The sequence below is a fragment of the Schistocerca nitens genome, chromosome 4 (genome assembly GCF_023898315.1).
Source record: "Schistocerca nitens isolate TAMUIC-IGC-003100 chromosome 4, iqSchNite1.1, whole genome shotgun sequence".
Classification (NCBI taxonomy): domain Eukaryota; kingdom Metazoa; phylum Arthropoda; class Insecta; order Orthoptera; family Acrididae; genus Schistocerca; species Schistocerca nitens.
The window spans coordinates 170,265,300-170,292,249 of record NC_064617.1 but is presented as its reverse complement, the minus strand read 5'-3'; the positions used below and the strand labels follow the sequence as shown (position 1 = coordinate 170,292,249).

At 42.1% G+C, this 26,950-nt stretch overlaps 1 protein-coding gene across 3 annotated transcripts in view; it reads right to left on the bottom strand.

The window, feature by feature from the left end:
• LOC126253259 (integrin beta-PS) overlaps positions 1–26,950 on the bottom strand; it is a 129,070-nt gene that overhangs the window by 19,613 nt on the left and 82,507 nt on the right. For 2 of the 3 annotated variants that reach the window (XM_049954464.1, XM_049954466.1), the window contains exons 2-5: positions 12,332–12,509; positions 8,138–8,543; positions 6,823–7,051; positions 695–779 (exon numbers count right to left, since the gene is read on the bottom strand). In XM_049954464.1, coding sequence (XP_049810421.1) covers positions 695–779; positions 6,823–7,051; positions 8,138–8,543; positions 12,332–12,496 — 885 coding nt within the window. In that variant the 5' untranslated portion in view covers positions 12,497–12,509. Of the gene's footprint in view, positions 1–694; positions 780–1,105; positions 1,191–6,822; positions 7,052–8,137; positions 8,544–12,331; positions 12,510–26,950 lie in introns of all 3 variants that reach the window. The other variant, XM_049954465.1, reaches the window with a different exon arrangement.

Sequence of the window (26,950 nt, the reverse complement as noted above, 5' to 3'; positions counted from 1 at the left end):
CTCTCATCAAGTGTGTCACGAGTTTTACGAAAAGAATGACACTAAACTCTTGCTATAATGAATTTTTTAGTCTCTTACCAACAAATGATGTCTATGTTTTTTTGCACTTCAATAAATCAACATTAGAATATGTTAGTACTTTTTTTTCAGAACTAATATCAATTGACAAGTACATGTGCTCAGGAAAAACTGATTTTTAACATTTCATAACATGTTAGGGAACATTGTGTGTTACTTGTTTTTCTTAGAAAGTATAAAGTAAGAAAGTTAAATTTCTAGATCCGTTACAAGCAATTAATGACCAATTAAGGGCACAATACAGCATAATTCAGGTGAATGGAATCAGAAAAAGCCCTAATAACTGGTACTATGGGGTGTACTCTCTGCCATGCAGTTGACACTGGTGTGCAGAGTGTGGATGTAAAAACAGATAGAAGTGCAGATTTGTACAAAGAAATCTTAATAATTTTACCACTGATTACACATCACAGAAACACCATTTCATTCACCTTCCATTTTCAAAAATTGCTAACTTTCTTTCACTATAACAATAATATAATATAGAGATTATACTGAAGATCTGAGAAGACTTTCCTCATTCTGAGAATTATGCCCAAGACAGCATGCAATTGTTTGTTTGCCATGTTAAAATGTTAAATGTCATTTTACATCTCCATACACAGTTTTCACTTACTGCAAATGTGTTTGCATCTGGGCTAAGAGGCATGACATTCTTGAATCCATATGGAGCTTTACAGCCTGAACAGGGCTCCAGAAGGCTAAATAGAGAATTTAATAACTCCAGTCAAATTTTCTATGTGTGAGTAAACTTTTCAGACTTAAAAATATTAAAAACCTGGCAGGTATATAATATTAATTCATAGAGGCAGGTATTGTGAAACAGCACAGTCCTTGGTAAAAGTCAGCAACATACACAACAACAACACAGACCAATAAATTGGTAGACACAGTGCACAGCCCAGTTAAATATCGTGAGACAAGCAGTAACAGACTGAAAAAAATACATTAACATTTGCACCAGAACAAAGACACCTTGCAAATTAAAGGTTTTTCTCTTCAATTTAAAACTGTTAGCTTCACTTACAGAAAATGTGTCTACATCCTCACTTAGTGACATACGGTTTACGAAGCCATATGGTGCTTCACATCCAGTACACGGTTCCTTTAATCTGAGTAAAAGATGAACACAGGAAAAAATACTCGTTACTTCAACAAGAAAAAATGATAACATCTAACTGATCACAAAAATTACAAATAATAACTTATAACACATCCTGGCTGTTTCACAACAGTCACACAAAAAGAGAATGTTGCACACAGAAAAGGGTAAAAAGATAAACAATAGTGCCATTATTCTACTAAAAAACAATCAAGTGATAAAAATGTTATGCATATAAGTAGCTAAATAAACATTCTTTCAATATTTGCTTCAATTTTTGACAATAGCATATCCTGTTATGGAAGATTACATTCTGCTAATATCACTCATACCTTTATTCCATTGGCCAATACAGGCTTATTTCACTCTTTCATAACCTGACACTTGCACATTTTATTCTCAATCTCAAGCTATCTTATCTCAGTTTGACAAAATTTTTAAAGACACCATATTGGAAAGTCTCATTGCTTAAATCTAAAACTACTAGCAGTTCATATGCTGTAACTTACAAATTATTTCAGTATTATGAAAAGGATAGACTTCTAATCAACATATACTGGAGATGTTGAGGTGCAGACAGGCAGAACAAAAAGACTGGGAAGCAAATGAGCTTTCAGCCAAAAGGCCTTCTTTTAAAGTAGACAACACACACACACACACACACACACACATACACACACACACACACACACACACACACACATTCATGAAAGCACAACTCACATACACACAACCACAGTCTCCGGCCACTGAGGCTGGACAGCAAGCAACTGTACATGATGGGAGAAGCAATCTGGATGGTTCGGGTAATGAGAAGGCTGGGGCGGGGTAACAGGCTGGGTTTGGGGAATGGTAAAGTGCTGCTCGTGGTAGGATACAAGGTCACAGTGGGGACAGAGTAAGGCAGCTAGGTGCAGTTGGGAGGTTAGATGCGACGTAATAGGAGGGGTGAGGGTGGGGGGGAAGAGAGTGGAAAAGCCTGTGAGAGTGTTGGTGGAATAGAGGGCTGTGTAGTGCTGGAGTGGGAGCAGGGAAGGGGACAGGTGGATGAAGAACAGGGGCTAACGAAAGCTCATGCCATGGGGGTTACAAGAACATAGGATATATTGCAGGGGGAGTTCCCACTAGCGCTAGACAGAAAAGCTGGTGTTGGTCAGAAGGCTCCAAATGATACAGGCTTTGAAGCATTTATAGAAGTAAATAATGTGTTGGTCAGTGCGCCCGGCAATTAGGTTGCCCAGCTGTCTCTTGGCCATAGATCGTCGGTGGCCATTTACGCCTATTATCCACATCCTACCCTCCTGTATAAAAGACGCTTAACCATTTCCACCACTGACTCTACACAGTTTCTGTTTCTTTATCATACAGTACCCTGCTCGTCACTATTGATACCACTTCCCTTTATACTAACCTCCCTCATGCCCAAGGCCCAGTGCTATTGAACACTAGCTTTCCCAATGCCTGACAGGTTCCAATCCTACAATCTCCTTCCTGGCCATCATGACCAAGTACATCTTCACCCACATTTACTTCACCTTTGAAGGTAAAACTCACAAACAAATTCATCGTACCTCAATGGGCACCCACATGGCACCATCCTATTCCGACCTGTTCATGGGCCATAGAGAGGAATCCTTCCTAACCACCCAGTATCCTAAACCCCTCAACTGTTTCATATTCATTGATGACATCTTTGTGATTTGGATTGAGGGTGAGGATGCCCTATCCACATTCCTGCAGAACCTCAACACCTTCTCCTCCATTGCTTCACCTGGTCCTCCTCAATGCAAAAAGCCACCTTCCTTGACATTGACCTCCACCTTAAAGATGGCTACATCAGTACCTTTGTTCACATGAAACATGCCAACAACCAGCAATACTATCAATTCGACAGCTGCCATCCATCCCATACTAACAAGTCCCTTCCACACAGCCTAGCCACCTGTGGCCATTGTATCTGTATTGGCGAGCCGTCCCCCTTCATATATACCAAGTGTCTCAATGAGGCCTTCACAGACCTTGTAGAGAAACATATCTCCTGTGCCTTATCTCTCCAGTCACCCACCACCTCCCAAAGTTGCACTGTCCGGCCACAAAAGAGCATTCCCTTGTGAACTACCTACCACCCAGGAGTGGAGCAACGTGATCCATCAGGATTTTGACTACCTCTAGCATTGTGCTCTGAAATGAAGAATATTCTATCCACTATCCTTCCACCAGTTGTATTCCGTCACCTACAGAACCTACATAGTAGCCTTGTCCATTCCTTTTGCACCCCCGCTGAATTGTGGCTCATATTCCTGTAATAGACCTGGATACAATATCTGCCCCATACATCCTTCCACCACTGACTACTTCAGTTCGGTCACAAGCATCACCTATCCCATCAAAGTCAGGGATACCTGTGTAAACAATCATGTGGCCTACACACTAAGCTGCAACCAATGAGCTGCATTCTACATGGGCATGACAATCAACAAGTTGTCAGTCCACATGACAAACTGTGGCCAAGAGACAGTTGAATCACTGAGTTACTGAGCACACTGCTCAACACAACGTTTTTCACTTCAATTATTGCTTTACAGCCTGTGCCATCTGGAATCTTCCCACCAACACCAGCTTTTCTGAACTGTGCAGGTGGGAACTCTTCCTACAATATATCCTACGTTCACATAACTCCCTGTGCCCAACCTTTGTTAGTCACTGTCCTTCACCCACCAGCCCCTTCCTTCCTCCCACTCCAGCACTACACAGCCTTCTATTACACCAACACACTCACATTCTTTTCACTTCTCTCCTCTTCTGCCTCCCCCCACCTATCCTGTCCTTGCTGCATCCTTGTATGCTCCAACAAACAGCACTTTACCGTCTCCCAACCCTACCCTGCTATCCCACCCCATCGCTGCCCCATCTGCCTCCTTATCCCTACAATCCAGATTGCCTCTCCCGTCATGCATAGTTGCTCACTGTCTGGCCTCGGTGGCCAGAGACAGTGGTCATGTGTGTGAGTTGTGCTTGCATAAATGTGTGTGTGTGTGTGTGTGTGTGTGTGTGTGTGTGTGTTGTCAACTTTAGAAGAAGAGCTTCTGGCTGAAAGCTCACTTGTTTAGCAGTCTTGTTGCACCTGTCTGCAACTCAACATCTCCACTATATGGTAAGTAGCAATCTATCATTTTTGTCATACCATCATTATTCCACCCTATAAATTTCAATATTTAGTATGCAACTGAACTTGCACAATAATATGTAATTTTCTTTGCTAATAGAATTATTTTGTAAATTGCTTACTTTAACTCTACTGCATGCCTGTTACATGAATATTTAAACAACACACTATTGCAGGGCAACTTTTAGTGATCCTGTCGCAATGTTATGTTAAGCACCTATACATCTTGGGTTAGCTGCAATGAAAATTTATACTTGCAAAACCATTTCAACTTCCTCCTGTTTGACAAAAAAGATGTTATCTGTCTGACAAATAAAATTAAGCTGATTTGCTGGGATACTTGGAATGGGGCTATAAAATCAACTAACAGCATGATGTAGTTATTACATGAATTGTAAGTAAGTATGAATTACTTTTAAGGAAAGGAAAAAACATTACCGTATGCTCTTCCCAACTCTCTTCCATAAAGTCTAACCACAGACATCAAAAAAAGTTTTGCATCATCCCGGTTCACAGAATTCCTGAAGATAGATTTTGACTGGATATTGTATCACAGACATACTCCCTTTGACTGTTCAGAGATGTCACTAAACCCATCCAAAGATGTAAACAACCATGCATGAGCAGCACCCAGGGGGGGTCCAACAGCCAGGCAGTCCCTGTCATTCAACCAGGATGGAGGTACAGGGCTCGTGTTGTCTGTAGTTCAACCAGGCCTAAACGGTCAATACCATGGTTCGATCGTGTCTGCATTGTTACTTTGTGCCAGAAAGGGCTCTCAACAAGGGAAGTGTATAAGTGTCTCGGAGTGAACCAAAATGATGTTTTTCAGACATGGAGGAGATTGCAGAGAGACAGAAACTGTCAATGACATGCCTTGCTCAGGCCACCCAAGGGCTACTACTGCAGTGGGTGACCACTACCTACAGATTGTAGCTCTGAGGAACCCTCACAGCAATACCACTATGTTGAATAATACTATTCATGCAGCCACAGGATATCATGTACAACTCAGTGTGCAATAGGCTGCATGATGTGCAACTTCACTCATAATGTCCGTGGCGAGGTCCATCTTTGTAACCACAATACCATGCAGCACAGTACAGATGGGCCCAACAACATGCTGAATGGCCTGCTCAGGATTGGCATCACATTCTCTTCACCGATGAGTGTCACATATGCCCTCAATTAGACAATCGTCAGAGACACATTTGGAGGCAACCCAGTCAGGCTGAACGCCTTAGACACACTGTCCAGTGAATGCATCATGGTAGATTCCCCGCTGTTTTGGGGTGGCATTATGTGGGACTGATGTACACCACTGGTGGTCATGGAAGGCGCTGTAATGGCTGTCCGATATGTGAATGCCATCCTCCGACTGATAGTACAACCATATCAGCAGCGTATTGGGAGGCATTCGTCTTCATGGACAACAATTCGTGTCCCCATCATGCACATCTTGTGAATGAATTTCTTCAGGATAACGACATCGCCCGAGTAGAGTGACCAGCATGTTCTCCAGACATGAACCCTATAGAACATGCCTGGGATTGATTGCAAAGGGCCGTTCATGGACGATGTGACCTACCAACCACTCTGACGGATCTACGCCGAATTGCTGTTGAGGAATGGGACAATCTGGACCAACAGTGCCTTGATGAACTTGTGGATAGGATGCCACAATGAATACAGGCATACATCAATGCAAGAGGACATGCTATTGGGTATTACAGGTATCTGTGTGTACAGCAATCTGGACCACCACCTGTGAAGGTCTCGCTGTATGGTGGTAGAACATGGAATGTGTGGTTTTCATGAGAAATAAAAAGGGCAAAAATGATGTTTATGTTGATTTCTATTCCAGTTTTCTGTACAGGTTCCAGAACTCTTGAAACTGAGGAGATGCAAAACTTTTTTTGATGTGTGTATTCCCAATCAGTCAATCAAACATCCTTTTGCCACTCTTCATGGATTCTTGTATGCCTTACCATTTACATTACAGCTTTTCTTTTCCTTCTTTAGAGAGCTACACTATCAATTCCTTTCAGTTGTTTTAGTCTGATGTCTGCTCTATTACTAAAGGTTATCTTTGATTCTCAGCAATGTGAATCTCAACAGTTACAGGCTTTAGTTACTTTCAAGCTCTTACCTGTAAGATCAATTGTCTTGAAACTATCGTTGTGAGCAATAACCCACTTCTATAAGTCCTTGCTTTAAACTTTTCCCACCCCTTATCCATATTTCTTTATTAACTGTAAGTGTGAAAACTCATGATGCAACATTTGTTTTTCACTTTTTCTCTTTTGTACATACCATTATATTTGGTGAGTTCAACACAATAGGAACACAGACGTAAAACATTTATTTAGCAAAACCACAACCTGTATAATTTCACCATCAATCAGTAGAAATCACACACTCTCACAAACACTCAACTTGTGAAGAAATAAAATCTAAGATAATGGCTGGTACTTACTTCTTTGGTACTGTGCTCACATACGGCATAACAACTTTGTCAACAAACGAACCAAAGCCAAGTCGAAAATTTGATGTAATATTTCTCATGGAATCAACTAGTAATGTTCCGAGGCTTGATAACTTATCCTTGTCATCTTCCATAGATTTTGAAAGGTCCATCAAATAGTACAGATCAACGGGATAATCCTCTGCTTGGGCATATTCAAATCTGATCCGATAGGCCTGATCTGAAAGTAATCATAAGTTTCATCATTACTTGAAATATGTAAGTTTCATGTTGCAACTATTTACTAACAGAAATATTTTTGTTATTTGGAAATTATCATTCAAATCATCATGGATGATAAACAAGTTTCTAAATGGCTAAACTGTTTCTTCCCATGATTAGTGCGATTCACATTATACTCACAGTCACATTTTTCTTTTCTTTGAGTACTGAAATGATTTTAAAATCAGGCAATGAAATTCATTATGGCTTTCAACTCAATGAACATTATAGCTACATCTTCCACTTTTACTTATAAATTAAGTTGCAGTTACTATGTTACTAGTGCTTCATATTTTTGGAGAACTATATGCTTTTATACAATATTCTGTTGTTCCACCAGTTTTCACTGATAATCCTAGGATGTGAAAACAATATCAATATTACTTTTATCTTATAAATAATTAAACAGAATTTCTGGCCAACACTTACATTCAAGAGGTGAAAAGTTCAGCAACATTGATATAAGCATATGAAGATAAATGTGACAACACTTTCTTAGGTTTTGGAACTATTTGTTCCTTCCTCAGGAGGACAGAGGGATAGGCCAAGTAGGGTTGAAAAGGAAGGGCAGGTTACCAGACCACAAAATGAGAGGGAATCACCCACAGTGAGATCAAGGGAAGACAAAGATCTTCACCTATCCTTATCCTCACTACAGGTCCGTCCATCTCATAGTGGGTCTGACTGACCAGCCTTTTCCTTTTTAGCCTCCCATGTATATCAACAGTACTAAACTTTTCACCACCAATTCTGTCTCATAATTTACTAGTTTTATCGACTGAATTTTCATTTGATACAATCACTTTTATCTTAATGCTACATCCCTGACTTGGGAATTTTCTCCTAACTGCCAACTTTAAGATTTTGATCCATTCATTAATGCCTTACATTTAAACGGTGGCATAATTCATCACAGCATAAATCAGTGATATTTGTATTTTTTTTTTTTTGCATCAAGTGTTCTGAGCATATTGCAACTATACACAGTAACTACTGCAGTGACAAACACGGATAAGAAATTATACAGATATGAGGAAGGACTCACTCAGTCTGAGCTTCAATGACACTCTCTGAGGAGCAATCTGCACTGCCTCGGAATGGCTCTCTGCGTAGAATCCACCACCACTGCTGCTGCTGCTACCACCACTGACACTGCTGCCACCGCCACTGATGCTGCTACCGCCACCACTGATGCTCCCACCACCACCGCTGATGGCGCCGCCACTGCTGCTGCCGCCGCTGATGACACTTGAGCTGCCACTGCTGCTGCTCCCTTTTATGAAAGTCCCACTGCTGCTAGACTGGTAGCGTGTCCTACTTCCCTTGCTCAGCTTCTGATTGAGGATTATACTGTACTCATTGTCAGGATTGTAAACATATTTCTCATCACAGTGGAGTGTCCAGTCCAGGCTGCTACTCGGTTGAAAACAGCGCTTGCCGTCACGCATAGACTGGAAAGATTGAAAGCTTGTACTGCAGTTCTGTGCATAACACTATTAAGTACAGACATAAATTTTAAAGTACAAAAAAGTTAAACATTTCAGGGCAGGGAGTTATTTGGCTTTTCTGTTTGGAATATCTAGAGGTTTACCTGTTTTAATTCACACTGTAGATCTATTCACACAAATATAACACACTTTGCCACAGTGATCACAGCAACTGCAATTTCACTCTTCTATTAAGTGTGAGTCATAATTCTGACTTTGCTGGCAGAAAATTGACATTCATCACAAACTCATTACAGTCTATGCACAACATTTAAGAAATGGTAGAAAGATGTTCACGATACCAGGAAATGATAGTAACGCCCACCCTGTTAGCACAGAGGCACTGACACAAAGGTGGTCCACATCAATAAACAGTTAGGAAAGTCCATGATCAATGTTCAGAATTTTCTACGAAATATGTCACCAAATATTCAATCATGTCAGTCAGTCCTATACTCAACAATTGTTGGCAACCACACATATATCCTGCTTTCTGTGATCACCTACATTGAGATACAATTTGTGAATGGAGGATATCATAAACATTCATAGATGGCAAGCAGCACCGGACCTGAAATATGAATTCCACATGATAGTACAGAAAGAAGATTATGAAATGAGTCTCTCTGATGATGAGGTCCCATACTCCGAGGAGCGTAGGGGACGATGCAGGAGAACCGCACCGCTGTACTAAGCAAGGTCCTAGTGGAGGTCGTTTGACATTGCCTTCCTCCAACTGTAATGGGGATGAATGATGATGATGATGAAGATGACACAACACCCAGTCATCTCGAGGCATGAAAACCCCACCGGGAATCGAACCCGGGACCCCTATGTTCACATAACATAAAAGCTGCAGAAATTAAAAAAAAAAAACAAATTTTTTGAATGATTTCTTGAAGCCTTCAGCTGCCATTCTCTTTATTTTCTGTATGATTGTCCAATTTTGGGCTTAGGTCATTTTCAAGTATCTAAAACGGAAGTTTCATAAATTGGATACATTAGTGACACTTGTGATTTTGACGTAGGAACAAGTCATATCTGTAGATATACTAGGCCCATTATAACTTACTTTATGGATGATTTTTTAGTAACAGATTATGTTATATGCATCGCTGCTCCTATGGCATCATGTTATGCTCATGAATTAGTTTGAGGTGTTCATGCTAGTTTAGGAGCATGTTACTTTTGAGCAGTTGTTGCAAAGCCCTTATATATAACGTACTTAAAGCTAGGAAGATTATAAATATTTTACAGAAATTTGCTACTTAACCTGCATATGCTTTTGTTCTCAGTTATATTTAATTATCGTTCATCATTGGTGTAAATATGACTGTATGTAATTTCTTTAAAATAATTTATGAGCATAACATAACGTCATAGGAGCAATGACATATATGACATAATCTGTTACTAAAAAATCATCCATAAAGTAAGTTATAACATGCCTAGTGTATCTACAGATATGACTTGTTCCTACATCAAAATTACAAGTGTCATTAATGTATCCAACGAATGAAACTTCCGTTTTAGATACTTGAAAATGGCCTAAGTCCGAAATTGTACAATCTTAAAGAAAATAAAGAGAATGGCAACTGAGGGTTTCAAGAAACCATTCAAAAAATTCATCGCAGCTGCGGACCCTATCACACTGAAAATTATAAAAACAAATGCTGTGGATGGGTGGAAATGAAAATACACTTAACTGAGGCCAAGGAGCTTATGACTCACTTGAAAATATTTAATGAAACCATAAAAAAGCCCAAGGTAGCTTGTCCTGAATACATCCTTTACTACCATAAGACACAAGTGTGTTTAGCAGCCTCAAGCAAGGAAGACTTGCTGTGTGATCCTCATTTTATTTAGGATACACTAAAGCTACTGTGATCATCTTTGGTACAATTATGTAGAAGGTACTGCTACGCTCATTGAGCAAGATATGTACTTGAAATATTGTGTATTTATCGGGTTTTGCACACAGTTAGCTGACATTGGGTTTTACCCTCGTCCATAAGTGAGACATGGCCCTGTTAAATTTCCTTCAAAATTCTACTTTGTAGTGTGTTACTTGTACATTAAATGAGATACTCGTTTACATCTGGATAATTATTCATTGACTGCATAAAAACTTGCATATGTTTTGACATCATCTGATTTTTTTAAACTCTTGGAAGTTTAGAAGTGTTTAGCACAGCATAATGTGTATGGAACCAATAGTGTGACTGTATTGCTTATATCTAATTCTTGCCCACTACCGGTAATTCCAAATGTATATTTGACCAATCAGTACTATATTTACATCGTATGTACACAAAGTTGCACTGTGATTTGGGTTTCTCAACCAAGATTTGTCATATGCTTGTCTCGCACAACTGAAGTTCACTTAATGACCATAGCTTGTTTCACTCACAAATCATTCTCTATCCAATGCGGATTACTACAAATGATGTTATGTATTGACTTTATCTGCTGTTGCTTAGTCTGTCATTTTTATTATGTTACCATGTTTGTGTTTAAGCCAAACATCGGAAACTTCAGGTTGGAATCTCACCAATATAAGGGAAAAGATTGCTACTCACCATGTCATCTTTACAATGAGTAGAAATGTATCTTTTTCCTTATATGTTTGTATTTACCTATTTAGAGTAACTTTTGGGATATAATTTTGTCAGCTGAAAGCAGAATGACTATGCACTGAGAACAGATTTAAAAAATGGAATGAACTACTGTAAAGAAAAGTAATGTTGTGCACTTTATAAAATATAGCAGGTGTTCATTACACAATTATGGAGTCATAACTAGTCTTTACCTGACGGTAGAAAAAAAATGCACTCACATGAAGTAAACAATCAAATACGCTTAGTTGCAAGTGAGACAAATGGCAAACTTTGATTTATTGGTAGAATGTAGGAACACTTAATATGGCCCATTTTGAAATATAGCTTAATCGTGTGGGACCCATTATGTTGGACTAATAAGAGAATGTCAACGGTCACACAAATGTTGAACCGATGGGAAAGTTAACAGAAATGAAATAATTATATATGACAGGCACTAAAAAAATAAAGCACTTTATATAGATCTACTGGAAATCTACTTAGAAACTTCCGAATAACCAGCAGTCAGCTTTCTTCAATCCTCCACATACCATGAAGTTACGACTGAACTTAGCAGCTCACGGGGGGGCATACAAGTGACCATAGTTCCCACACTCCATTAGTTAATGGATCGGGAAGAAATCTCAAGAAGCAGTATTTTTAAAAATATCCTTTTCCACGCACTTTATAGAGAAAATATGCAGGTATGAATTTGGATTGTTTTTTACTTCTCCATTCTGCTTCTTGAATAATTTCCCATATAAACTACAACTATTTAGATTACAGAATATTCAGGAGAGCTGTGTTATCTACACACCGTATATATTAAGCATTTTAATACATATGTGTATTAATATATTCTTAAAATGTTCCATTCTACAAATTTGAGCTGACCCTAGCACCATTTTCTCATTACCATGATGAATTATGAAAATTTTAAGTTTAGTATTGTCCTGCCATAAAACAAAGTGAGCAGAAAAGTCAGTAACACAGAAAATCAGCACTAAATTATTTGCTAAACAATATGAACACATACTAATCTAACCTTTTTTGTTTTCTTTCACAGTCCCAGTGCCAAGGTAAGTTTGGCTTACAAAAATAATATTCCTGCATAAATGGCAAGATGGGAAACTAAACAAGTTTAAAGGTACATACCGGCTGCATGCACCATGCACATGTTGGAGTCCTTATACATTCACTACAAGTTTGCTTGCTCGTGCAGGGGTTCTGTAGACCTACTGACTGCTTCTGTGCACAGATAACTGTTAGACACAGCACCACCACTGATAGCAATAGCTGCATACGTAACCGTACCTCCATCTCCGTCACTCACCTGGAATGTCAGAATAAGAGGAAAATAACATTAAAAAGACAATAACAGCAACAAGTGACTACTAAATAGGGAGGGTTAAGGGAAGCAACACGGGTAGATCCTGGTGCTTAATATAGACCTTCGTGTCACGCAGCAGTTAGTATTAGTAAGGAAACAAACAACGGTTTGCTTCATGGGATACTAATATGATAGACTGCACACCAATCAGCACAGCAAACAGTGTGATGATACATTGTCTGTAGCCCTCTAAAATGTGTTACTAGTGACATAAAGACTGACTGCTAAATCATGATAACGACTAGAGGGATTTGACAAGATCTGATCTGCATGTGAGCTGGTCATGTTGATCTCTTATTGTGAGATTTAGAAACACTCTGACCTGAGCCTGAGACTGTTGTGAGCATACCTCTGCCAGTTTATTGCTGGTTACATGTCTCACCATGCTTTCTGAGCTTTAGCAGGTAGTGTTCTGTGGGTAAGAGGCTTTGCTACCATGGTTAAATGCCAGACATGTTGGTATTTGAAACAAGGAAAAAATATTGGAAGTAATGGAATGACAATTCTAATGAAATGACTTCACACACAGAAAACATCCAGACACATTCTTCATTCATGCACACCATTTTACATGAAATATAGCTAAATAACAACAATGGGTCTTAGAAATATAACAGCTTCTAACAATCTTTATTTAGAGACATAGTGAGTGCAAACTTACAGAATGGTTCTCCATGGGGAATCTCTGATGTGATGCAAGAAACGAGAGATGTCAGACACTACATGACTTTATTGAGAATAAATACATTTTCCCAGAACAAAACATATAGAAAATGGGCTCGGTTAGGACCAAATGGAAGTAAGTGTGAAACTGACTAAATGTTATTCTGGTACTAAACCACTTTAGAATTTTATGTGATCACAGACTAGTAAGTTGGTGAAGCACACACTCATCAGTGTAAAACTAACTAAACTCTGTCCGAACATGCCTTGAAAGGCCCAACGGTAGCGACTGACCGCCGTGTCATACTTGGCCCATAGGTGTCACTGGATGCACATATGGAGGGGCATGTGGTCAGCACACCGCTCTCTTGTCTGTATGTCAGTTTACAAGACCAGAGCTGCTACTTCTCAATCAAATAGCTCATCAGTTTGCCTCACAAGAGCTGAGTGCACCCTGCTTGCCAACAGTACTAAATGACTTTATTGTGCTAGCCCAGCCCGACAGAGCTTAACTTCAGTGATCTGACAGGAAACACTCATCAATCTGGAAGTCCTATATGTAGACTATGATAATTTATTTGAGAATAAGGAGGTAGAGGAAAATAAAACAGGGTACAAGTTCAGCATAATAGATAATGAAGATTATACAGACGTACACAGAAAGTTAGTAGGGCAAACAGCAAACCATAATGTAGGCAAAGGGAAATAAAATCTCAAATGGAACAATGTTAACTATTAAAGGGAAGTCAAGAAGGAAATGACATGGCAGCAATGAAAGAATGTGTTAAATTTATTAGAAAATAGTTCAAGCTAGAGACAAATTAATACAAAATTATCTTAAAACATTGATTACAGAATGTCTGCAAAGGAAGACAGTGCCCCAAATTTGAAAAAAAAAATGCTGTAATTATTTCACTTCACACAAAAGATGGCAAATAATAAATAAAGCGAAGCCCTACCAACTTCCACCCCTTAATATATAAAATATTCATTATAACTTATTAATCATACATAGAAAAAACTAAAAAAGCATTAGCTATTAATTATGAAAGGAAACAAGCTGAGGTTACAAGTGTAAATGGTACAATGGACCACCTTCGAGTTAAAAATAAAATTACAGAATGGAACAATGAGCATGAGTTAATGCTTTGCTTGGAATTCATAGGATTTGAGAAAGCTCTTAGTTTCAACAGGAGTGTACTAGTTGCCTTTGAGTGAAAGAGCACTGATTCAACTTATTTTAGTATACTGAAGGATACAGGGATCAATGTTACAGCTACCAAGATAGAACTGGCAAAGTTAACTGTGTAGTTAACAATTCAGATATTTAACTCCAGACAAAATTCAAAAGCATTACTGGTATGCAGTATGCTGGAGACCAGTATGTGCCAACCAAGATTGCAAGAGGTGGGAAAGATGCACTGTTTTTCAATAGCCAGATCAGTTCACAACTAGTGTCAGCCCCTATGCCATTCTCAAGTGATTTTGTGATTCTGTACAAAAGAGTATATATTACATTACCTCCACAAATTTAAATGTAATGATGTGAATGTAAACGTACTGGAAATACATTTACTTGCAACAGAAATCTATGCCATATGTAATGTAATGGCAGTGTCTTTAAAGCTGTGTATTCTGTCCGTGTTGGCTCACATACACTGTCTTTTGATAAATTCATTACTGTAGTACCTGTGATGAAGAAAATAAGCAAATTAAATGTACTGTGCATAAACAGGTGAACATATCCACTGCTATTCAGTTATATATTGGTGTTTGTGACAAATCAGTGGAAACAATAACTTCCATATAATACCTAGAAGTAATCATCTGGAGCAGTTTACAGTGATATGACCACATAAAACAAATAGGAAAAGGACATGCCTGTGTGAGAGTCATTGGAGAATCTTAAGGAAATGAAATTCATCTGGGAAAGAGGTGTCTTATAGAAAAAGATGTTTGACTGATTATTTAACACTGTTCATCAGGCTGACAGCCTTATCAGGTTGCACTAATAGTGGACATACAGAAGATCCAACAAACAGTGCCATGTTTCGACACGAGGTCGTTTGGTCACCCTGAGAGCGTTATGGAGATGTCCGACAAACTCCTGTGACAGATGCTAAAAGACTGGTGTTGTGTATCTCACAGATGTTTGCTGCTGAAATCTCGAAAGTATACATTCCAGGTACAGTAGGGAAACATATTACTTTCTTCCACATACAGCATCTGACCAAAACTGTCTATACACACCTACATAATGCAGAACTGACCATTAGATGTCATAAGAGGTGAACCCTCCAGTATAAAGTGAGGTGGGGTATAGTGTTGTGAGTAGGGAAGCAATAACAACAGAATGGGTTGGTCAGGAGAGCTCAGTGACTTTGAATGTGGACTAGTCAATGTTACATGAATAACAGATCCACCAGGGACATTTCAGACCTTGTAAAGCTGCTCGAGTTGACTGTTAGTGATGTGATTATGAGATGGAAACTTGAAAGAGGAACCACAGCTAAACCAAGACCAGGCAAACCTCATGCATCAATGGGATAGGGACCGTGGAGCACTGTGGACAGTGGTCGCAAAAAATTGAATGAAATCAGCGAATCAGTCTCGAGTTCCACAGCACTGTAGTCAGTACTACGTAGTCTGTGCTAAGTGATACTTGAGGCAGTGTGTAGAGCGGTGCCACTGGACTATGGCTGACTGGAAACAAGTGATTCGGAGTGATGGATTGCACTATATCCTCCGGGAATCTGATGGAAGGGTTTTGGTTTGCTAAATGACTGGGGAACGTTACCTGCAATCACATCTAGTGTCAACATGAAGTACGAAGAATGTGGTGTTATGTTATGGGCTATTGTTCACAGTTAAGGTGTGGTCTCCTTACTGTGGTTACGATAATAATAAATGCAAAAAGATCTGGACACACTTTACAGCATTGTGTCCTGTATAGAGTAGACGAACAGTCTGGAGACGATGATTGACAGTATCAGCACGAGAATGCACTCCGTCAAAGCAGCATCTGTGAGGCAATGGTTTGTCAACAATAACATTCCTGAAATGGAATAGCCTGCTCAGACTCCCAATCTGAACACAATGGATCACCTTTGGGATGTGTCAGAACACTGACTTCGTATTAAAAAACTAAAGACCCACCTCGATTGCAAAAAAAGCACCTAATGTTCAGTGTTAACCCAGGTTTCGGCATAGATAACTACACCTTCTTCAGAACAACAATAAAACCCACAAGTGCCTAAGAAGACCTTTGTCCATGATTAAAAGAACACCACAGTTATACATTTATAAACGAAAAAGAAAAGGAAAACACAAAGTCCGTATGTACAAAGTCAAAACCACTACTTAACTTAATGGTGTACAATCCACCTCACACCGGCCTATGTTCGATGGGCCATGACCTGCCATAAACTGCAGCTACAAACAGTCGCTCACTTACAAGCCGGACCTGCTATCTATGCACAGGCGCAAGACAAGGGAAGTTACTTGAATGCGCATGCACATACAAATACGAGAAAGTTTATACATGGGTCGGGGCTTAATAGCCCTTATATTCCCAACCGTGGATCAACGTATATAAAAAAATGAAATAGATAGAACAAGAGACGAGCTAAATAGGAGATGGAACCTAAAATTACCGCACACAGTTACTTATGCTAGTAAAGAAACTTACATATGAAGCTACCCATGACAACAGGAGGAACTCTTAAAAACTATACCTAAAGCCAGTAGTTAGCCTGGGGGGGGGGGGGGCAGCTGAGGGGACGTAATCTGAGGTGTCATGGTAATAAAGATATAGGGATAAAAGGTGAGGTGTTCAACGGGCTAAAATCACCTTCATCGTAAAAGGAAAATGAGGATAAAAAGAAAGAAGATGAACAGCTTGACCAACTGCGCTCGCCAATTAGCGCACGCATGTGATAATCGCCAGATCATCAGATTTACACGTATGGAGAATAAAGTAAAGGCGCGAAACCTTCAAAAAATTTTCTATTTCTTAGTAGGAGTTGGTCACTGAGGATATTGTCTTTAACATGTTGCAGATGCTTAAAGATCTGCATTTCTTCCAAAACATCCAGTTTTAAGCCCTTAACCTCGGCATGAAGTAACTCGATATTAACTGGAGGGCTCGGCGCATGAGCCGTTTGCACAAGGTGTTCCGCGTAAGTAGAGCCCTTAGTACCATCACCGCTTCTAGTAGGAATATGCTCTTTGTACCTGGGTTTTTAGTTTTTTAATATATTAACCAACGATTGCTGATGCGCTGGGATGTTGAAGGCCTCTTCAACTGACTTCGATTCAGATCCCAGTGTCTAACATCACTAGCTTCTCTCATTCGGACTTTTGAGGAAGAATTGGCTACTACTCCTCCATAAACGTAAGACACATCACTGAAACTGTACGCAGCAGCGTTCAAATCTTCACAAAGGCGAAAGGTGGACACCCCATACTGATGTCCGGTAACAGGTGTCTGGATAATTTTGATCAGATAGTGTGTACCTCGTGAAATGACTAGGACAATTAAACAGAGGTTTGCCGACAAGCGTGATTCCCGTACGCCATTCGTGTGTGAAAAAAAGGAAAAAATGAGTGGGGGGGGGATAATGGTAACAGAAGTACCTTCCACCATACGCCTGAAGGTGGCTTACAGAAGAGCACAAGTGTGCATGTAGGTGACTGGCATTATGTCACGTTCGGTTCCTTTGCTCGGGTTCCGGATGGGGAGGGGGAGGGGGGGGTGGAACTTCCTTGGCGTCTACTCTTCAGTAGCCGATGATGGCACGAGAGGCCAGCGGAGACGACACAGAGAGGTGGAGGTGGGCGCGTCGCGTCCCGTTATGCGGCTCGCGGCACTGCTCTGAGCTCTGCAAATGGGCACGGTCCGCTCCAGTTGGCAGTTGCGGTCGCCTAATATGGTCGCGTCACGGCGGCGCGCCGCAAGACGCGGAGGCGGCGGGGGGCGGGGGCACGCCGTGTCCTTCCGCCGGCGCACTCTCGCTCGTCTCACGTCACTGCCACACGCGCTACGTCTACACCGGCTCCCAGACCCGGTTTTCCGCGTAAAACATTTCCCAATATCGCTTCTCGTCGGGCACGCGAACACTCTTCAATTTCAATCCGCCCCACCCAATCGTTCTTCGCTCCATCTAGAGACCCTACAGCATTCGAATAGTGACTGGATTGCCAGGTTGCCTCTTGCTTTTTAAAAGATTAGTTAACGTGGAGAAAGTGATTTTGCAGGATATGGTTGTACATCGGAATGACGACAGTGAAAATCTGTGCCGAACTGGGACTCGAACCCGGTTTACCCGCTTTACGAGTGCTGTGGCCTTAACCGCTTCGGGCATCCGTGCATGAATCACGGTCGGATCTAAACTTCCATACGTAGTCGTCCGTGTGGCACAACCTGCACTCGTACGTTACATATATTCTTGTCCAGCAAGGTCACATTTATTGAGAGTCGAGGATCTGTTATTGGCGAAAAAATACAAGGACTGTATCACAAGGCAACCTTTCAGCATGGATTTGAATAGTTCTACATCTATACTCCGCAGACCACCTTGCAGTGTGTGGTGGAGGGTACTTTGTGGGCCTCTGTCACTGCCCACTTTCTTGTTCTAGTCGCGAGTAGTTCGCGGGAAGAACGATTGACAGTAAGCCTTCATGTGGGCTCGAGTCTCTCTAATGTTCTGTTAAGCCTTATGTAAACTATGTACCGACTCGTTCCATGGTCAAGTATCTTTGGCTCGCATGGTCCCACGAAGCCTAGTAAATAAAATGGTTAAGGAAAAAATACTAAGCTATCTGTGGTTTTGCATTTAGACAGTACGAAGCAGAGACTGTGTAGTATCATGTAAGACTTTGTTATGAAGATCAATTTAGAGACGGGTCACGCAGTTGTATAAATTAGAATACCTCAAACACCTGCAGTTAAACCATTTGTGACTTCTACTCACGTGAGAACATGTTGCGCGTCATTGATGCATAGACTGCATAGCGCGTAAACTCAGTTTTTACCAAATATTTGGTAGTTTGGTGCAGCTTTAATGGTTGTTGGTAAGGTCTTCATAAGTGGTCTTGAGGTTCACTGTAGGGATAAATTCTTAGCATAACGTGCGCTACAGAAGTATACCATTATGAAATCACGCCAAGTTCCTGTTACCTACTGGTCTTTCAGGCGGGTCGCGAAGGTAACGCGTGAACTGACCTTTGCACGCTTCGTCGCGGGACGAACTGCAGCATCGGAATTTATACGCTCTGGCTGACTGTACTGCCAACCAGACGCGTCTCATACCTTGGTTTCCTCTGTGCCGCAATCCACTGGTTTTCCTTCGTTCAGCTCTTTACAAGTAACGAAACGCACGGGTCATATTTTCTGCTCGACTCATTGTGCAGCTTTCGTATCATTGGGAAATGGCATCTCGAACGCCGCCGTAAGCTACTGTTGTGTGTGTGTGTGTGTGTGTGTGTGTGTGTGTGTGTGTGCGCGCGCGTGTGTGTGAGTGAGTGAGTGAGTGCGTGTGTGAGTGTTACGCGACTGGTTTGAGCTAAAGACCCTAATCAAAATGGCTCTGAGCACTATGGGACTTAACATCTATGGTCATCAGTCCCCTAGAACTTAGAACTACTTAAACCTAACTAACCTAAGGACAGCACACAACACCCAGCCATCACGAGGCAGAGAAAATCCCTGACCCCGCCGGGAATCGAACCCGGGAACCCGGGCGTGGGAAGCAAAGACCCTAATCAAGGGTCCGTAGTACAAACATTGTAAAACACAGCGAAATAGTATGACACTGTATCTTTTGAGGAAGAAAATTACAGGCAACACTAGTACCTTATATATAGAGACGTAATAAAGTAGTCTTTTTTAACAGCATCCGAGGTTTTTGTTCATGTTATCTCTCAACGTTGATAACGAATTGTTACATATATCTTCTCGTTTCTGCTTTTCGATTGTTTTATGTACCTACTTTAAATTTTCAGACTTTACAATTATTTTGCATTTTGTGTAAGCTACTACCCAAAAATATGACACTCCCTTAAATTAGGCTCTGGACGTTTTTACATACAACGATAATGTCTCTGTGCTTAAAATTTAGCTTGTTTCTTTTTTCGAAAACAGTTTTCCTGTAATTTGAAGAGGACCAATTTTCAAGTCGAGAGGGTGAAATTCCTTCACACTGAAATTATAAATTATTACTTTGGCGAATTTACTCTATACTTTTCTGTTGGGTTGTCCTGCGTAACTGACTATGCAAAGTGCATCCCACATAACAGCAGCGAAAATGGGAGGTGTATTAAGATGATTCAATTGTGTGAGTGCATTTGAACACTGACGAGAGTGAAGCATTAAAAGAATGGATACAGTGAAACAACTGACTGCAGGTGGGCGAATCCGGCATCGTTGTGCAGAAAGCTAGTCGAGTGCTGCTGTTCAGACGCTACGTTTTCATGTGACACAACATGTGAAAGGTGAAAACCGAATTTCTGGAAGTTATATTCGGTGTCGCGTTTACGTGTTTGCCTAACTCGTCTTCGCTGTCCCGAACAAATATCTCTTTTGCGATCTTCGTAATTTTCTCGGAAAGGATCCGATGAATATTGCTGTGACATCCATGACCCACTTAGTGTGGTGATTGTTATTATAACTGAAGCCCGTTACCGCCGGTACCGTACAACGTAAATGAATTGCGATTTGGACTTTTACAGCCGGCCGGAGTGGCCGTGCGGTTCTAGGCGCTGCAGTCTGGAGCCGAGCGACCGCTACGGTCGCAGGTTCGAATCCTGCCTCGGGCATGCATGTGTGTGATGTCCTTAGGTTAGTTAGGTTTAATTAGTGCTAAGTTCTAGGCGACTGATGACCTCAGAAGTTAAGTCGCATAGTGCTCAGAGCCATTTGAACCATTTTTTGGACTTTTACATTTTATTTTTATTTCCTTTATTTAATTGAAGGGAAGAACGTTTTATCTTTATTTTGTATACAAACAGATAATTTAATTGCAGTATATTTGCCGAATGAGCAAAATGGAACTGCTTGGCAATAACATTTTATCTTGCGTAGCCTGCTGTTTTGTAAACTGCTAAGCTCACTGTCTTTCTGCGACAAAACGCTCTCGTACACAATCAATGATTGGCGACAAAACATCTATGAAAAGAGGTCATTTTGACCCTTGGAGGAGAACTGTGATCCTCAGACCAAAATAAATCGCAGAAAATACTGTCTTGATCACATCCGCTTAATTCCGTGCAGTGGAGTATGTCTTTACTGATGAAGGTGTTTTCTAGCCATTCCAAGTCTCCACTGCTTTTAGTATAGTAACCAGTACACACACACACACACACACAACCAACGTGCGAACGTGAAATCCCCCCCCCCCCCCCCCCCCCCAAGTGCGAATGTGGATAAGATTGTTTAAAAAATGCTCTCTCTCTCTCTACCACCAGTATATACCGCTTAATTTTAATTAGATTCGCCTAGATAACCGTGTGCTGTGGGGGTGGAGGACTCGGGGCGGAAGTGCGGAGCGATCACTGTACTCAACCTTTGGAGACTTCGAATGGCTAGGAAACTTCTCAGCCAGTAAACACACATTCCAGTTCACTGAATTAGCGGATGTAATCAAGGCAGTGCTTTCTGTTGTTTATGTAGGTATCAAGTCCCTCCGGTATCTTTCAAAGGCCAAAGAACCTCATTTCATGAATTGATGTTTTGTCACCAGTTGCTGATTATGTACGTACGAGAGCCTCTGTCACCGAAACGGAGTGAATACAGTAGTTCACAAAACATCCAACCGCACGAGATACGAGATATAATCTTATTGCCAAGCGGTTCGATTTTGCTCGTTCAGCAAATATATCGCAATGAATTTCAACTGTCTACCAAATGATGGCAAAATGTGCTTCTCTTCAATTAAAAAAGGAAATAAAAAGTAACAGAATGGCTCTGAGCACTATGCGACTTAACTTCTGAGGTCATGAGTCGCCTAGAACTTAGAACTAATTAAACCTAACTAACCTAAGGACATCACACACATCCATGCCCGAGGCAGGATTCGAACCTGCGACCGTAGCGGTCGCTCGGCTCCAGACTGTAGCGCCTAGAGCCGCCAGGCCACTCCGGCCGGCAAAAAGTAACAGACCAAACCACAATTTACCTTCTGTTTCACTAGATCAAGACGGTGAATGATACCTTACTGTATTACATAGCGGCTTCGCACCACGGCTCCTCGTGTGGCCTGAAATCTTCGTGTGATGGTATTTATAACTGAAATCGGTTATTTGCAATTTGGGGTGTTGCTTTTTTCGGTAAAATACAATCACTAAAGTTCCAGCATGATGGCAAAAATTCTTAATAAAGGAAATTGTTAACGAAGTTATTTCATTTATTTATCGGCCCTAGAACACATCTTGTGTGATCTGAAGCTGAAAAATAAATAAAATAGTTTCGTTCACAAGTCAGTCAGTGTGTTCTCTAAGGCGGTCTGTGTAAAGAAATACTAGTCCCTCCTCTCTAAATCACTTCACGAAATAGCAGTGCCTGTGTTCTTAAGAATTACAGTGCAGTGTTCCTTCGGATATGCATGCGTGTCCGATGGAACGACTGCAGCCCTTAAAAAACACAGGAGATGTATTGCCAGTTGTGAACATGGACCACCATCGACTGTATATTGGAATGAGAACAATGAAAATTTGTGCCGGACCGGAATGGGAATTGAGATTTCCCACTTTACGCGAGCAGTCGCCTTAATCGCTTCAGCCATCCCGGCATGAATCACGGTCGGACCCAAACTTCCATATGAAGGGCCTATTTCAATAGTGGTACAAGTCCATTTTTGTTCATTTTGAGATACAGAGTCCTAAAGTTAAATGAGCGCTGAAAAATCTACAGCTGAGATACCAGAAATATTCAAGCATACGGCTTCTTGCTAGAGATTAACCTTTCTTTCTGTTTGTTTGGAGCATTAATTTCAGAAGCATTATAGGCAGAAAAGTGGAGGTCATGGACTTGTACCACTAGTGTACCACTATCGAAATAAGCCCTTCATATGCTTTCGGCCCTGTGTCACAATCTGCACTCTAGGGAGAACATATTTATTGAGAACCGAGAGTCCGTTATTGGCGACCAAATACTAAATGCTGTGCCTGTCTTATTAAGAAATACGAAGCAATGTTTCCGCGGATATGCGTGCATGTACTTCTTAATGCATCGTGCTTTTTAATAAAATAAAGAATTAATGAAATACGAGAAAAATAGTGGGTGTAAATACCAATCAATAACACAACAAAGAGAAACGTTCTCAACTACTGCGAGGAACTCGTGAACGGAATACAAGGACTGTATCACAAGGCAACCTTTCAGCATGGATTTGAATAGTTCTGCATCTATACTCCGCAGGCCACCTTGCGGTGTGTGGTGGAGGGTACTTTATGGGCCTCTGTCACTTCCCCCTTTCTTGTTCTAGTCGCGAATAGTTCGCGGGAAGAACGATTGACAGTAAGCCTTCGTGTGGGCTCGAGTCTCTCTAATTCCGTCTTTATTGTCTTTTCACGAGATTATGTAGGTGGAAACACTAAACCCGGTGATTCTTCCAGGAACGTTCACTCTTGGAACTTTTAATAGTGAACCATACCACGATGCAGAACGCCTCTCTTGCAGCGTCTCTCACTGGAGATGGCTGATCATTTCTGTGCCGCTTTCGTACTTACTAAATGAACCTGTAAGGAAACGCCCTGCTCTTCTTTGGATTTTCTCTATTTCCTCTATCAGTCCCATCTGATACGGATCCCATAATGACGAACAGTACTCAAGTATTGGTCGAACGAGTGTTTTGTAAGCTACTTGCTCTCTTGATGGACTACACGTCCTGAGGATTCTTCGTATGAAACACAGTCTCACATCTGCCTTACTCGCGATTAATTTTATGTGGTCGCTCCATTTCAAATCGCTCCACATACATACTCCTGCATATTTTACGGAAGTAAGTGCTTCTAGTGATTGTTCTGCAACAGCGGAATCATAAAATAAAGGGTCTTTCTGTTAATATATTCGCAATACGTTACACTTGTTTATGTTCAGAGTCAATTGCCACTTGCTGCACCAGGCGTCGATTCTCTGCAGGTCTTGCTGTATTTCGCAATTTTTTAGCGCCGAGACTTCTCCGTTTACAACACCGTCCGCGAAAAGCCTTATGGAGCTTCCGACGTTATTTACTTGGACATATATAAACGGTACACCGCAAAAAGTGGTGGTTCTATAACACTCTCCGGGGGATGCCCGATACTAAATTTATGCCTGAAGAATCCTCTCCCTTCAAACAAAATGACACACTGCCTCCTGTTTGCTAGAAACTCCTCGTCCAATCATACAGTGCGTCAGATATTCCGTACGCTCATATTTTGTTCCTAAGGCGGCAATGTGGAACCGCACAGAATGTCGTCCGCACATCAACGAACATGGCATCTACCTGGGCGTCTGCCTGTATCTACTGCTTTCTTGGTCTCGTGGACGAACAGTGCGAGATGGGTTTGGTTCAAATGGCTCTGAGCACTATGGGACTTAACTTCTGAGGTCATCAGTCCCCTAGAACTTAGAACTAATTAAACTTAACTAACCTAAGAACATCACACACATCCATGCCCGAGGCAGGATTCGAACCTGCGACCGTAGCGGTCGCGCGGTTCCAGACTGTAGCGCCTAGAACCGATCGGCCACAACGGCCGGCCGAGATGGGTTTTACATGATCGTTGTTTTCGAAACCGATGGTGGTTCCTGCAGATGAGATTTTCGGCGTCCAAAAGCGCGAACATATGCGAGCATAAAACACGTTCCAAAATTATGCAACTGACCGACGTTGGAGATACACTCCTGGAAATGGAAAAAAGAACACATTGACACCGGTGTGTCAGACCCACCATACTTGTTCCGGACACTGCGAGAGGGCTGTACAAGCAATGATCACACGCACGGCACAGCGGACACACCAGGAACCGCGGTGTTGGCCGTCGAATGGCGCTAGCTGCGCAGCATTTGTGCACCGCCGCCGTCAGTGTCAGCCAGTTTGCCGTGGCATACGGAGCTCCATCGCAGTCTTTAACACTGGTAGCATGCCGCGACAGCGTGGACGTGAACCGTATGTGCAGTTGACGGACTTTGAGCGAGGGCGTATAGTGGGCATGCGGGAGGCCGGGTGGACGTACCGCCGAATTGCTCAACACGTGGGGCGTGAGGTCTCCACAGTACATCGATGTTGTCGCCAGTGGTCGGCGGAAGGTGCACGTGCCCGTCGACCTGGGACCGGACCGCAGCGACGCACGGATGCACGCCAAGACCGTAGGATCCTACGCAGTGCCGTAGGGGACCGCACCGCCACTTCCCAGCAAATTAGGGACACTGTTGCTCCTGGGGTATCGGCGAGGACCATTCGCAACCGTCTCCATGAAGCTGGGCTACGGTCCCGCACACCGTTAGGCCGTCTTCCGCTCACGCCCCAACATCGTGCAGCCCGCCTCCAGTGGTGTCGCGACAGGCGTGAATGGAGGGACGAATGGAGACGTGTCGTCTTCAGCGATGAGAGTCGCTTCTGCCTTGGTGCCAATGATGGTCGTATGCGTGTTTGGCGCCGTGCAGGTGAGCGCCACAATCAGGACTGCATACGACCGAGGCACACAGGGCCAACACCCGGCATCATGGTGTGGGGAGCGATCTCCTACACTGGCCGTACACCACTGGTGATCGTCGAGGGGACACTGAATAGTGCACGGTACATCCAAACCGTCATCGAACCCATCGTTCTACCATTCCTAGACCGGCAAGGGAACTTGTTGTTCCAACAGGACAATGCACGTCCGCATGTATCCCGTGCCACCCAACGTGCTCTAGAAGGTGTAAGTCAACTACCCTGGCCAGCAAGATCTCCGGATCTGTCCCCCATTGAGCATGTTTGGGACTGGATGAAGCGTCGTCTCACGCGGTCTGCACGTCCAGCACGAACGCTGGTCCAACTGAGGCGCCAGGTGGAAATGGCATGGCAAGCCGTTCCACAGGACTACATCCAGCATCTGTACGATCGTCTCCATGGGAGAATAGCAGCCTGCATTGCTGCGAAAGGTGGATATACACTGTACTAGTGCCGACATTGTGCATGCTCTGTTGCCTGTGTCTATGTGCCTGTGGTTCTGTCAGTGTGATCATGTGATGTATCTGACCCCAGGAATGTGTCAATAAAGTTTCCCCTTCCTGGGACAATGAATTCACGGTGTTCTTATTTCAATTTCCAGGAGTGTATGAAATGAAATGAGCGTTTGACGTCATTGCCCGGGAGGCCCCTTACGGGGCAGGTCCGGCCGCATTGGTGCATTCGACGCCACATTGGGCGACCTGCGCGCCGGATGGGGATGAAATGATGATGAAGACAACACAACACCCATTCCCTGAGCGGAGAAAATCCCGACCCAGCTGGGAGTCGAACCCGGGCCCCTTAGGACGGCAGTCTGTCCCGCTGACCATTCAGCTATCGGGGCGGACGTCCGAGTTCTGTGCGTCTGATCGATGAACCTTCCTGAAAACGCGAATGATCTGTACTTTTTTCCAATCGTCAGAAATACTTCTCTCTACCAAAGACCTACGGTACTCTGCTGCTACAAGAGGGGCAAATTCCTTCGCAAACTCTATGTAGATTCCTTCTGCTGGGAGATTTCAGTTG